At 41.6% G+C, this 13,292-nt stretch overlaps 1 protein-coding gene across 3 annotated transcripts in view; it reads left to right on the top strand.

Moving 5' to 3' along the window:
- The window catches only part of LOC115216415 (cholinesterase 2-like), a 38,293-nt gene extending 25,202 nt beyond the window's left edge, over positions 1 to 13,091 (top strand). For 2 of the 3 annotated variants that reach the window (XM_029785732.2, XM_029785735.2), the window contains exon 4: positions 12,959 to 13,091. In XM_029785732.2, coding sequence (XP_029641592.1) covers positions 12,959 to 13,080 — 122 coding nt within the window. In that variant the 3' untranslated portion in view covers positions 13,081 to 13,091. Of the gene's footprint in view, positions 1 to 10,727; positions 10,769 to 12,958 lie in introns of those variants that run through there. The other variant, XM_036506699.1, reaches the window with a different exon arrangement.
- Positions 13,092 to 13,292: the final 201 nt, after the last annotated feature.

Here is a 13,292-nt window from a genome sequence, read left to right on the forward strand (position 1 = left end):
AGCCGGCTGCTCCTCAGGCCAAGGATATCTTGATTCGATGAAAGGGTATATTGTCGCAAGGAGGTGCATGTTGACGCAAGGACGATTCAATCAAAATATGTAGAGAGCACAGTATGAGAGGAGCATATAAATGAAGGGAGAAATAAGTATTGTAAAGTATAGAAGCCATCTTATCATGGCTAACCACATTGGGGAGGGGGTGTTACTGTAGCTTTATAGCCCCAAGAGATCTTCGTTTCTAGCTGGCTCTAGACACAATATCTGTGTCCTTGGAGTATTTGCAAAAGGAGGCCATCCCTTCCTCGCAAGCCTGAGTGATACGCTCGAACTAGTTTCGGGATTGTTGTCCCTCGTCAACGGGCGGTAACCACCAGGTAGCGATGAAATTTTCTTTATTATGATCAATAGATCTAACATAGAATGGATACATTACAGGACAAAACAGTTACAAAAATGCTATGCGAGTTCGAATGAAATTTAAAAAATTACAAAATTAAAATTTTATGTCACTTGAACGAAAACTTGGCTTACTTTGCCTTGAAACGAAACCTTGGCTTACTTTTGCCTTTATCACGAGAACTTTTAGTGCGTATGTTTTCTTTTCATTTCTGTTTTTTTATTATTAATTCTTTATTTTAAACAGTTATGTACAGTGAAAGGTAATGGGAGGTACCAGTTTCAATTTTGAACCCGGCAGCCTATAAATCCCAGCAGCCGATCCCTCCTTTCCTCGATGATTAAGCTGGGTTACTCTCACCCACCTTTCTCATCACATCCTTCCAACGTTCCATATACTCTTTCTGTGGCAGGCTCCTCTTCTCCAACCCCATCTTGCTCTTCAGATGATATCCGAAGTATTTTAACAAACCGGGGCCAGAGATAAAGGACCCTTTCACTAGACCTTCCACTCTAGTTCTCCATACACACTCTTTCAATACTGCCACCGTACAGTAAAAACAAGCCTTACCTTCCTTTGAGAGTCCAGTTGGCGGTATCATCTTAATCATAGATCCAGCCGACAGCTGTACTCGTCCCAGATGCGACAACACGTGTTCCACGTAACTTATCAAGCCTGACAGCTCCCGACATTGTACAAAAGCGTGTTGAACGGTTTCATCGTCCAACCCACATCTTGGACACGTCGGTGGCACTGACATTCCGTGCCTGGATAACTTCTCGCGAACAGGTAATGCATTCCTATAGCACTGCCAGGTCAGGGATTTTTGGTAATTATCCAAATACCCCGGCCTGAAAGTCTTCTTAAACAGGTTGGAGAGTTGATCCTCATCGAACCCCAGAGCCCTTCCTAGGACGTCGTCATTTTTTCCTCCTACCAGCCCTTTATAGAACACCGAGGTGGTATTCCCGCTGCCGGCCTTACCCATCTTGTGGATCAGCCAGAGTGCCTGTCGGCACTCCTTCTGCCATGAAGTCAGTTTACGTCCTTTAATGAGACCGGGTGTAAATCCCTCCATAGAGGCCGGTCGCGGGAAGAATTCCTCTGCCAGCGAACTCCACACCTTATCATCCTCCAGGTAACACCAGAGGTGTCTCAGCCTCAACGCATGCTTGCGCATCATTAGCCAAGGCATCCCCAGTCCACCCTTTAGCGGTTCCTGGCAACACACGGAGCGTCTCACAAGTGGCTTTCCTCCTTTCCACAAAAAGCGGAAAAGAAGTCGTTCCAACTTGTTTAACCACGAATCGGGGCAAGGCACGACGGTCAGGCGGTAGGTGACGACAGAGGCTATAAACATCTGTGCCACCTCCGCCCTCCCTTTCAAGGAAAGATGCCTTCCGGACCACTTCCGTACTATGGCATCCACCTTGCTCGTTACCTCGCTCCAATTCTTCTCCGTCTGGGAGTCTGGACCAAACCATACTCCGAGCAATTTAACAGGACCATCCGTCCAGTGTCCAACAACACTGGACGGTATCTGCTTGTTCCTCCAGGTGCCGAGGCGCAAACCGATGGACTTGTCCCTGTTAACTTTTGCCCCTGCCACCGCTTCGTATCTATGGAGAGCACCTACTACCCGAGGTAGCTGTGTTCCGTTGGACACGATGAGGGTGACGTCATCCGCATAGGCAGAAACAGACTTACCGCATCCGATTTCATTAGGGTTGCCTCCCAACTTCTCCAGCTTCCGCAGCAATGGCTCAAGAGCCAAAACATACAGGAGCGGGGACAAGGGGCACCCTTGTCGAACTGAACGCTTGATCGAAAACGGCTCCGTTAGGTAACCGTTTATCTGGACTGTGGACTTGATGCCGCTGTACATAGCTGAGATCCACCCGCAGAAGCCAGGGCCCAGCCCAGCCGCTTCGAGAACCGCCGCCAAGTACCGATGGTCCACCCTATCAAACGCTTTACTTTGGTCTAAATGGACCAATGCCCCTCCTTTGCCGTCTAATTTCCCGACCCTATCTATAGTGTAGCGGAGAAGGTGAAGATTATCCTGGATCGACCTGCCTGGGATTGCACATGTCTGTGCCTTCCCGACAAGTTTCTTCACGACAGCCGTCAACCTTTTTGCTAACACCTTGGCCAAAATCTTAAACTCTACATTAAGTAGAGTTATGGGCCTGTAATTACTAATACTGTCCCCCTTGCTCGGGTCTTTCTGGACCAGCGTCACAACTCCCCGACTCACAGAGCTGGGAATCCTCCCATTCTGTTGCCAGTTTGCATAGACGCTTGCCAGTATGTCCCCGAACAAGTCCGGCATACAACAATAAAATTCATAGGGTAGACCATCCAATCCCGGTGACTTTTCCCCGGCGCACTCGGCCATAACCCCTCTTACCTCCGCGGGAGAGATCGATCCTTCACAGCACTCCGCCTCACCTGCCGAGAGCCGAGGCCCACCAGCTAGGAAGTCCTTTAAGGTCTCCCCACGCTCGAGCGGGCCACCGCCCCCAAACAGCCGTGCGAAATGCTGGTGAAGGACCTTCTGCATCTCCTCCTGTCCATAGATCTTGCGGTCCTGCTCGTCAGTTAAGGACATAATACAGGACTTTTTGCCCTTCTGACTCTCCTCACGACGGGCCCATCCGGCAACGTTAATACCTTCTCGTTTTCCTGCACGTAACTTAGCTCTGACTCTACACCCCTCGTGCTTGGCGTTGAGGTGACGGTACAATACCGCTCTCGCTGCCAACACTCCGGATGCACAGCCAGATTCCATAGCCTCGTCTAAGTTCTTAACTAATTCGCCCTCTATTCTAGTCCTATCTAAACTTAGCTGCTTGCTAAATCTAATGGACTCCAAACGGATGGCTCTTTTGAGGGCGAGCCACCATCTATTATTAATGATGGTGCCACATAATGCCCTCTGTACTAATTCCTTAATCCGGGTACGGAAAGCTTCACAGGTCAAAATAGACTTGTTCATCTTCCAGTACCCGGGACCTTGTCTATGGCATTTATCTACATGTACCTCACACGTTACAAGTTTGTGATCCGTGTAAGGCACAACAGAGAATTGTGGACAGCTAACACTATTCCTATCTCGTTCCTTAACAAATACTCTATCTATGTACGATCTGAGTGAGCCGTCGTTATTACTCCACGTCCACTGTGGAACGTTCGGCTCATCCAGTCGAAAACGGTCTACTAGATTAAAGCTCGCTAGTAGAGCCTTGAGGCCAGGATTCCCCTTCCTATCGCTCGAGCCTACACCATCCACCCGCGCATCGAGAATGGTGTTGAAATCCCCTACCAAGACTACCGTTTTGGACGTCACTAGAAAGTGCTCCAGTTCCCGATAAAAACCGGTCTGCCCACGTCCGTTAGGAGCGTAGACAGCCACCAACCTGAAGGACTGCTTACTCACGTGCGTCACATCTAGGACAACCAGCCTACCTTCTGGGTCCAAAAAGACAGTACTTACCTGTAAGTCCAAGTTCTTCCTGAAAAGAACTGCCACGCCTGCACCTCCCCCTCGGCTAGGAGAAATAAATTTCTCGTAACCATTGAGAAGTGGTGAGAACGCTTGGGGTCCCTTCATCTTGGACTCGGTAACAATAGCTACTTCGATTCTATGTGAAATGAGGTCGTCACGAAAACAAGCCTGTTTCCATTTCGATCCCATTCCACGCACATTTATACAACCTAACTTAATCATCGAGAAAAAAGAAAATTATTTACTCACGGTTGCGAGAGGGAGCCTGACAGATTCTTTCTGCCTGTCTCCCCCCCACTCGCCGTTGCTGCTGGGTGTTTCACCGGCGTTGCCACCGGGCTCTGGGTTGGTGTGGCTGCCGGGCTAACGGGTAATTTCCCAGTTGTCACCTCCTGGGTGACATCCTTAATGAAGCCGGCTTTTACGTGGCTTTGTAAGGTTTTGTCTTTCCATCCTTCTTCGCCGACCCTTCCATATCGCCACTCCGCTTCCTTCTCGGTCGCTTTGTAGCACCTGATCAGCGTACTTGCTTTCACCCATGTTTCTACTCTCACGTTCTTTGTGGTGTATGCAATAATTTTTTCGTTGGGTTTAAACCCTTTTACAGTTGGGGGGTGGGGTTTGTTAAAGTGCTGGCCTATAAGTGTAGTACCGCCGGGGTGGGATTGGAGAATATTTTTAATTTGTTCGTCTGCGTTGTTTTTTTTTTTTGATACGGGTGGGGAGTCAGGGGTGATGGATTTTTTCCTTTTGTTGGACACGTTCGTAAATTCCATGTCTTCTTGTTTATTTGTTTTTGTTGCATTATTTTCCTCATCCTTTCCTTTCTCATTTTGCATTTCGTTCTTGTCTTCCTCCTTTTTGGAGTTCGACCTGTTTATTTTTTCCTCCTTGTTTTCGCCAGCCGTTACTTTTTTCTCCACTTTGCTGCTTTCTGCGTTCTTCACAGCGTTTTGTGGGGGGCGTTGCCCGCATTATTTTTTTTTGTGCAAACGGAGCGAACGTGGCCCTTTTGCCCGCACTTAAAACATCTGGGCCTGCGTCCTTCCACCGAAACTCGTATGGAGTGCCCCTCCCCCACGAAGACTCTGTCTGGTAGGCTTTCCAACGTCGCATTTTCCGCCTGGATTATCATCTCCAGCTGCTGGCCTCTCCAGTGTTTTGCAATTTTTCTCTTCATACTTAAAATTGTCAATTTTGATTCAACATCAAAAATGACCGCTGTTGCCGCCCACATCACGTCGTAGCCCGTTGGTATATCTTCTAGGGTCACTTTTGCGGTTCTGCATCCTAAATATAAGGGTAGCAGTATTATACTCTCGTTTTTCAACGTTTGTGTCGAAATTTGCCTTGCTACTTCCGCCGTTTCAAAATGCGCCTCCACTGTAGCGCTTCTTGCACCTCGGTTGACATGACTAACTTTACTCCATATTGGAGCCATACACTTTTCGACCATTTCGTTTTTCACGTCGGTCATTCGTTTTTCCTTGATATTGTACACCCTGTAGGTGACCATTTTTTCCTTTATTGCTTGTATAGTTTCGGGGGGCGGTACCAATCGTGTTTCTTCGCCACTTTTTTGCACCAGCGATCTAAACTTGAATAATCTTTCCATTGATACCTCCATTTCTTCGACTTCGCCACCTACGGCGTCTGAAAAACTGGGTTTTGTCTGTGTTTCCTTTTGTTTAACAGTTGTTATACTTTCTCCCATCTCGGGAAAGTCTTTTTTTGAACTTAAGTCTAATTCCATATTAGACAACACAAACTTGTCACAAATGACAAGAGAATTTTTTTTTTTTCCAAAAATAACCTATACAGGTTAAGAGTTCACACAAAACAGCACACAGAAATTTTCTACCCCGAAGGGCGAAAATTACTGGGTCAAAAACAGTTCAACAATGATATTACTTGTAACACGACAGAGTAGACAAACGGAAACGAACTCACACAACGATTTGCAGCAACAGAAAAATATTGGTATACGCCGAGGAAAAATTCAAAAAACACCAGGTAGCGATGAAAGTTAAGGCTCCTTTGTAAATAGATATAAGTTTTTCTAATGGCGTCTGCCACTGATGTCGAAAAACGAACAGTAAGCATAATTAAATCTCAGAATGAGATTGAAACAGTAATCGCTCGATAATGTAAAGTATAGAAGCCATCTTATCATGGCTAACCACATTGGGGAGGGGTTGTTACTGTAGCTTTATAGCCCCAAGAGATCTTCGTCTCTAGCTGGCTCTAGACACAATATCTGTGTCCTTGGAGTATTTGCAAAGGGAGAGGAGGAAAGAAGAAAATATAAGGGAGTGAGAGCAAGGAGGAATTTAAGCAAGGTCAAGTGATTATTTACTACCAGTCAAGTAAGTGACTGGTAATAAATAATAGAGTTGCTTTGGCTGAATCACAGAATTTAGTAAGGGGACTGGTATTTGAAGTATAGGGAATTTGCAGGGGAAATATTTTTGGTCATTGTGGAGAAAGAAAGTGTGTATAAATAAAGCAAAGTAGAGTGACTAATTTGAGTACGGTTATTTGACTGTTGTTATTCAAAGGGCATTTTCAGCTGAATCACAGAAAGGTAGTTTCTATACATAAGTAGCTTGCTTACGAACCACATGGTTCCGGGTTCGGTCCCACTGCGTGGCACCTTGGGCAAGTGTCATCTACAATAGCCTCGGGCCGACCAAAGCCTTGTGAGTGGATTTGGTTGACGGAAACTGAAAGAAGCCCGTCGTATATATGTATATATACATATGTATGTATGTGTGTGTGTATATGTTTGTGTGTCTGTGTTTGTCCCCCCCCAACATCACTTGACAACCGATGGTGGTGTGTTTACGTCCCCGTAACTTAGCGGTTCGGCAAAAGAGACCGATAGAATAAGTACTAGGCTTACAAAAAATAAGTCCTGGGGTCGATTTGCTCGACTAAAAGCGGCGCTCCAGCATGGCCACAGTCAAATGTCTGAAACAAGTAAAAGAGAATAAAGAGTAAAGAGTAAGGAAAAATACGGAGAGAAGTTTGTAATTGATAATCAAGGAATATATATTGTTGGCTTAACACATAGTGATAGTGAGGGTGGATAAGAGGGGAAAAATGTATGACGGTTAGGGGAGAAAAGAGCGGGGTGGGGTTGTAACTATTTGTATTTTTAGAATCGATTTGATGACCAGTGTTTGCAGGAGAATGTTTTACTGCTTCATTCATTGAGACAATCCGCGGGATGCAAAATAACCAAGACCTCAGCTATACAGTGATCACACTTATTATTATAGTTGCTGTGATGCGTGGTGTGGGTGACTATGGATCACTTATGAGTGTAAGGACTTGCATCAGGCGTTAGTTTACTGATAAGTTGAGAATACGATGCACTGTCGCATTTTGTTTGGGTCTTAAAGCTGGATTAGTGGTTGTTCACTCTGGCTTTGAAGATGGTGCTACATGAGCCAATATATATGTAGTTACAGTTGGCAGTTGATACTGTGCACTTATAAACTATGTTTTTTGTGAGACAGCGGTTATCTAAAGGACAGGAGGATCAGCGTCTGAAGCTGCATATGTTTGGAGGGGGTGTTCCGGATTAACATTTAGTGAGGAATCGGTGTTCGTTTCCTTATCATTGCCGGTGTTAAGGAGTTCTTAAGGATTGAGGGTGGTGTTGCTGGGTGTATAGTATGATAATTATTGCGTTCTGTGGTATCCTCTGGAGTGTTCTCAATTTTTATAGGAGGTATAGTTGGGTGTTGTGGTAAATTTAAGGATCGGGTGTTAGCAGTGGTATTATAGTTGTAGTTAAGGCGGTGAGCTGACAGAATCGTTAGCGCGCCTGACAAAATGCGGAGCAGTATTCCGTCTGTCGCTACATTCCGAGTCCAAATTCCGCCGAGGTCGACATTACTTTTCATCCTTTCGGGATCGATGAATTAAGTACCAGTAAAACACTGGGATCGATGTAACTGACTAGTACCCCCCCCCCCCAATTTCAGGCCTTGTGTCTATAGTAGAAAGGATTATAGTGGTAGTTATGAGAGTTAGTGCGGTTAAGGGTCAATTGGTGTATTAGGTTTATATGTATGGAGCTGGGGGTTATGCTGAGTTAATTAATTAGGGTGGATTTAGCTGGTTGTGGATTGGAGGTAAAATATTTCTCTAAGGGAGCTATATTTAGGGAAATGTTTTTCCAGTAGGGGAAGAAGAGTTGGAGTACTCGAATCTGGACGTTAGTGACGAAGGTGGGGGTGAAACCAGATAACGTTCCGGGTTATAGTCTGTTTAATTCGATTAGTGGAGTTAACTGGGTGGAGATAGGGCTTTGAATGTCTATGCTGGTGTCTGTTTTGATGGCTTGTGATGCATATGGGATTTGGGGTTTTCTAGTAGGGAGGTTGTTTGTTAGTTCGTCTGCTACATCGATATTTGGACGGGTATTGGAGGGCTGGGATGAAGGATGTAGTCTATAATATGGAGGTGAGGAACTGTTTTCTGTTCCTAGTTTAATGGAGAAAGGAATATCCCACATGAGGATGTATTCAATTGATTGTGTATATACGGCACGTTGTAGGGCACAATTGTAATAATCAGCATATTGATCGAATGAATCATTATTAGCAGGTAGTGAGGATATCCAGTAGGAAACGCTTTCTGCAATGGGCTTTACGACGAAGAGTGTGGTTGGAGGAGAAGTTCACGTAGTAGAGGTTTTCTTCAGGTTTGTGGTATGGGTATATGGTTTTGCTTTGCAAGTCCAGGGTTACTGAGATACTGAGGCTGACGTTTTAAAAAGAGTCTCTTAATCTTTGTTTAGTTTGTTCGATTATCCGGTTACTAGAATTTTGGATAGTAAATAGAGCGTCATCTCTGTATAGACCATCGGAGAAGTTAGGGAATTGTTCATGGAGATCGTTAACTAGGTAGAGTCCCACAAGGTCAGTAACTTAGGAGGAGTCACTGGCTCCCATGGAGGTATTTAAAAGATTAGGTGTAACATTGCGGGACCAGGATTTCCCATCAAGAGATATATTTCGGTGGTCTGCTAATATATCAATATCGTCGCGAGATAGGTTGGAATGTTTTTCGGAGAAAATTAGGGCCTTATTAAGAAGAATAGGAGAAATGCTATCAATAATATTGATCAATGTCGGCTTGCATGAATTTAAAGGTGTGCTTAGGGTATAGAGAGGTGAGCCACTGGATAGCTTCAGTGGTTTTGGTCCAAAGTTTTTGCGAAGATTTGGTGTAAAGTTGGGGTATTATTTAATAGAGTATGATTTTGCTAATCTTAACTATATTGGAGCTGGAAGGGAAGATAAGGCAAATGCGGCAGGGAGGGGGTTACTGCGAAGTTTTCTTTGTGATCTTTCAATCTGATATGGGTTACAACTCGATCCCTGGATCTTACATATCTATCTATCTATCTATCTATCTATCTATCTATCTATCTATCTATCTATCTATCTATCTATCTATCTATCTATCTATCTATCCATCTATCTATCTATCTATACATATATACTTGTAATATTTTGGGACTAATGGGTATATGTCGATTAGTGTGTTAATTTTGGTTATAGAAATATAATAGTAATGAAGATTGTAACAACACTTCATTCCCTAACATGACGGACGAAATAACAATATGACTGTCCGAGCTCAAGATCTTTAGCGCGACATCACTTTATGTATGGATGTACCTGATGTGACTCAGACTGCAAAATGGATGCAACATAGCATGATGCACGGAGTCCCACGCATAAGGGGCAATAGTAAGATGGGGCGATTGAGGTGGACAGTAAAGGGAAGTCAGTAGTGATTCTTCTGGCTACTTAAATATTATCTCAGCTATATAGATATATAAACGTAGTGTGTATGTGTGTATGTATATATATATATATATATATATATATATATATATATATATATATATATATATATATATATATATATATATATATATACGTATGTATATATGGAAAAAATCTTCAGAACGTTTGTACAAGCACATATATTTGTTCGTATTTATAAGTATTTACCAGTATACATTTAGTGATATAAGTGTATGGATATAATAAACCCTACAGTTTTTTAAATGAAAGTTTTTAATCAAAATCTATACCCAATTTCCTTATGTGATTACCAAATATTCATGTTTTTCGTTAATTATATTTTAATAAGTCTCATATACATATATATATTTTCGTATATTGTAATATTTTACCAAGTAGTCATATATATATTATATTTTATATTATATTACCAGGTATTTATTTTAGAAGCTTATTAATGTTGACATTAATATAGTGTAGTATATGAGTTGTTGGTAAAAACCAAATAGCGTTTCGTATATTTTAATTTTTAAATGTTTTCCACAGTTACCCCCCTTTAGCTATATTTCACAAAAATGAAATTTTTTTCATTTTGATAATTTTTTTTTAAATTAGAAAATTATCTTAGAAGTATTCATAACATAATATCAAAATCCTTTCCGTACATATTTATTTTTATTATCCCCCTTCGTATTTAAGGCCCCTTACACAATTTCTTCTTAAACTTTGCTTGAATATTTTCTTAAATTTGTTTTGTATTTTATTGATAAGTTTTAACGGACTCGATAGAACGATTTTGTTTTAAATATTACCTGACCAGTTACGTTGTAAGATTGATATTGGTCTTACCACACTTATCATAAAGGTATTATGATGACATTCTTTTGTTAGTATATAATAACATCACAATTAATACCCAAATTATTTCTTTATTGATATAATTACGTAATGATTCTCCAACTCTGTTTTCCTTACTCTTTTACTCTTTTACTTGTTTCAGTCATTTGACTGTGGCCATGCTGGAGCACCGCCTTTAGTCGAGCAAATCGACCACGGGACTTATTGTATAAGCCCAGTACTTATTCTATCGGTCTCTTTTTGCCGAACCGCTAAGTGACGGGGAGGGTACGTACAACACACCAGCATCGGTTGTCAAGCAATGCTAGGGGGACAAACACAGACACAAAAACATATACACACACACATATACGACAGGCTTCTTTCAGTTTCCGCTACCCAAATCCACTCACAAGGCATTGGTCGGCCCGGGGCTATAGAACAAGACACTTGCCCAAGATGCCACGCAGTGGGACTGAACCCGGAACTATGTGGTTGGTTAGCAAGCTACTTACCACACAGCCACTCCTGCGCCTAAATTTTATTACTATTCTATTCCATAGTTTTCAGTTTCTGTTATAAGGATCATCCCATTAACCCCACCCTATAACTTATATCTTTACTATCTCCTCCATCAAATAGAAATAAGATGTGATCTCACAACTTCTGGATATAACCTTGGACTTTACTTTTTACTATTTTACTTTTTTTCCTTTTTTTTAATTCTTACCATTATGGAGTCTCTGATGAAGTTTTGGGGTTCAAATTTTGTATAATTTTTGTATGATGTGTCAACTTTGGCATGCCGGACCCCAATGTAGAAACAGCCGTAAGAGTAGAGCTGTAATTATTTATTTATTCTTATAATTGTAATTAATAAATAGATTTTGCTGGTGCTTATCAATTAAATATCTTCTCCATTTTCTTCCTTGCCATATAAATTCTAGATAAACTTTTATTTACCTCTACTTATACTTATCATTCAATTGTACTATTGTCTTGCAACAGTAAGTATTTGGATATAAACAGGTATATTTCCAGTAGTACAAATCTGCACACACACACACACACACACACGCAAATACAAACACGCACATATAGTTGTGGTCTTGTGGCCAGCAGTCGCTCTCTCGTGTATGTCGAATCAAGCTGTCCGCTGAGCATACAGTGAAGATTACGCACCACCTTCCTTTAGCAGAGATTGCAGGCAGATCTATCTCTGCGTAATGACCGAAGCAAAAGAAGCTGTGTGGTGGGCTTGTTTGAAAGGTTTGAAGAAAGGCACTTTCCTATCTGGTCAAGTTCTCATCAATTTCTTCGAATATCATTTGAAGAAAATGGGAGGGAGGTGCTGCCTTCTAGTGTGCTTATCAAAAGGTGGACGAGATTGGCAAGGCTGGAGGGACTGAATGGATTTACTCTGAATACGCTTTTAAGTAGGAGTAAAGAAACTGGAAGAGGGCACTTCCCATGTCTTGGGGATGACTGAGTAATCCGGGTCTTTTGCGTGGAGTTGACTCTGAATTATCCAAAGTGAATTCCTCCGCTCTTGAGGATTCTATTTAATTATCAATTATTTGTCTTCTAACTTCTATTTCTATATCCTTCGAGATATCCTTTAATATTATAGTGTCTCCCTTGATCGATGTAAACTCTACCTGTTTTTGTGCTTGTATCTCGTCCTTTGATATTGTCTTCCATGCCTTGGACCCTCGAGATCCTGGTTAGTTTGTCTATGTAACAATAGCAAATTTACTTTGCATAACAATTTGTAGCAATATGAACAAAACTTCGGGAGAGCCATATGCAACAAGTGTCGATAGACGAACAATGATAATATATAATTTGCGAGGTTGGTAAGCAAGCTATTTACCACACAGCCTCTCTTGCGCCTGTGTATATATATATATATTGATATTTAGCAGAAGCAACAGTGTCATTCAAGGTCCGTAGTTTCATGCATTGGAACTTATGAAACTGCCACTCTTGCTTAGTCAGGTTTCCCGAAAGTTTGTTCTTGATAGCCTTTCATAACTGCTTCAGCATCATAGTATTCTCCATTGATAGAGTGGTCGTTTTGAAGATAGTCAATAAACACAACCCGCATTTGCCCCTCCTACCCAACGAATTTAGCTCATTACATTCACTGCAGATGAAACGACCATAGTCCTGTTTGAAGTAGGTGAGAGGGAGTGTTTCTACTGCATGGATTAACGCTTTCAAATGGTGTGATACTCTCGGGTGGAAGAAACACTGAATCTTTTCTATCGACCATGTAGGAAGATATATATTTCAAATACATACAATATTTATTTGCTCGAATTGCAATATGATACAATTTTAATAACAAAATTAATGGTGAATATTTTATTTCATCGTATTTTTCAGTACCAAGTGGATCGCAAAATATTTGGAATTTCCAAAGAAGAATACTAACCACGTTCACCTCTGTTTTCTTTTCATTGATGGTGTATTGGAACTTTTTGCTACTTCAATTTATTATGATCTGAATACAGGGCTCGGAAAAACTGAAAGACCGAAGCAATAAATATATGTATCTGAGAGAGGGTTATGTTGAGAGTAAGAGAGAAGAGAGAAAGTGAGAAGAGAGAGAAAGCATATGTATAATATATATATATATATATATAATATATATATATATATATATATATATATATATATTTATATACATATACACAGAATATATATAAATACATACATA

This window comes from Octopus sinensis, linkage group LG10 (assembly GCF_006345805.1).
Source record: "Octopus sinensis linkage group LG10, ASM634580v1, whole genome shotgun sequence".
Taxonomy (NCBI): domain Eukaryota; kingdom Metazoa; phylum Mollusca; class Cephalopoda; order Octopoda; family Octopodidae; genus Octopus; species Octopus sinensis.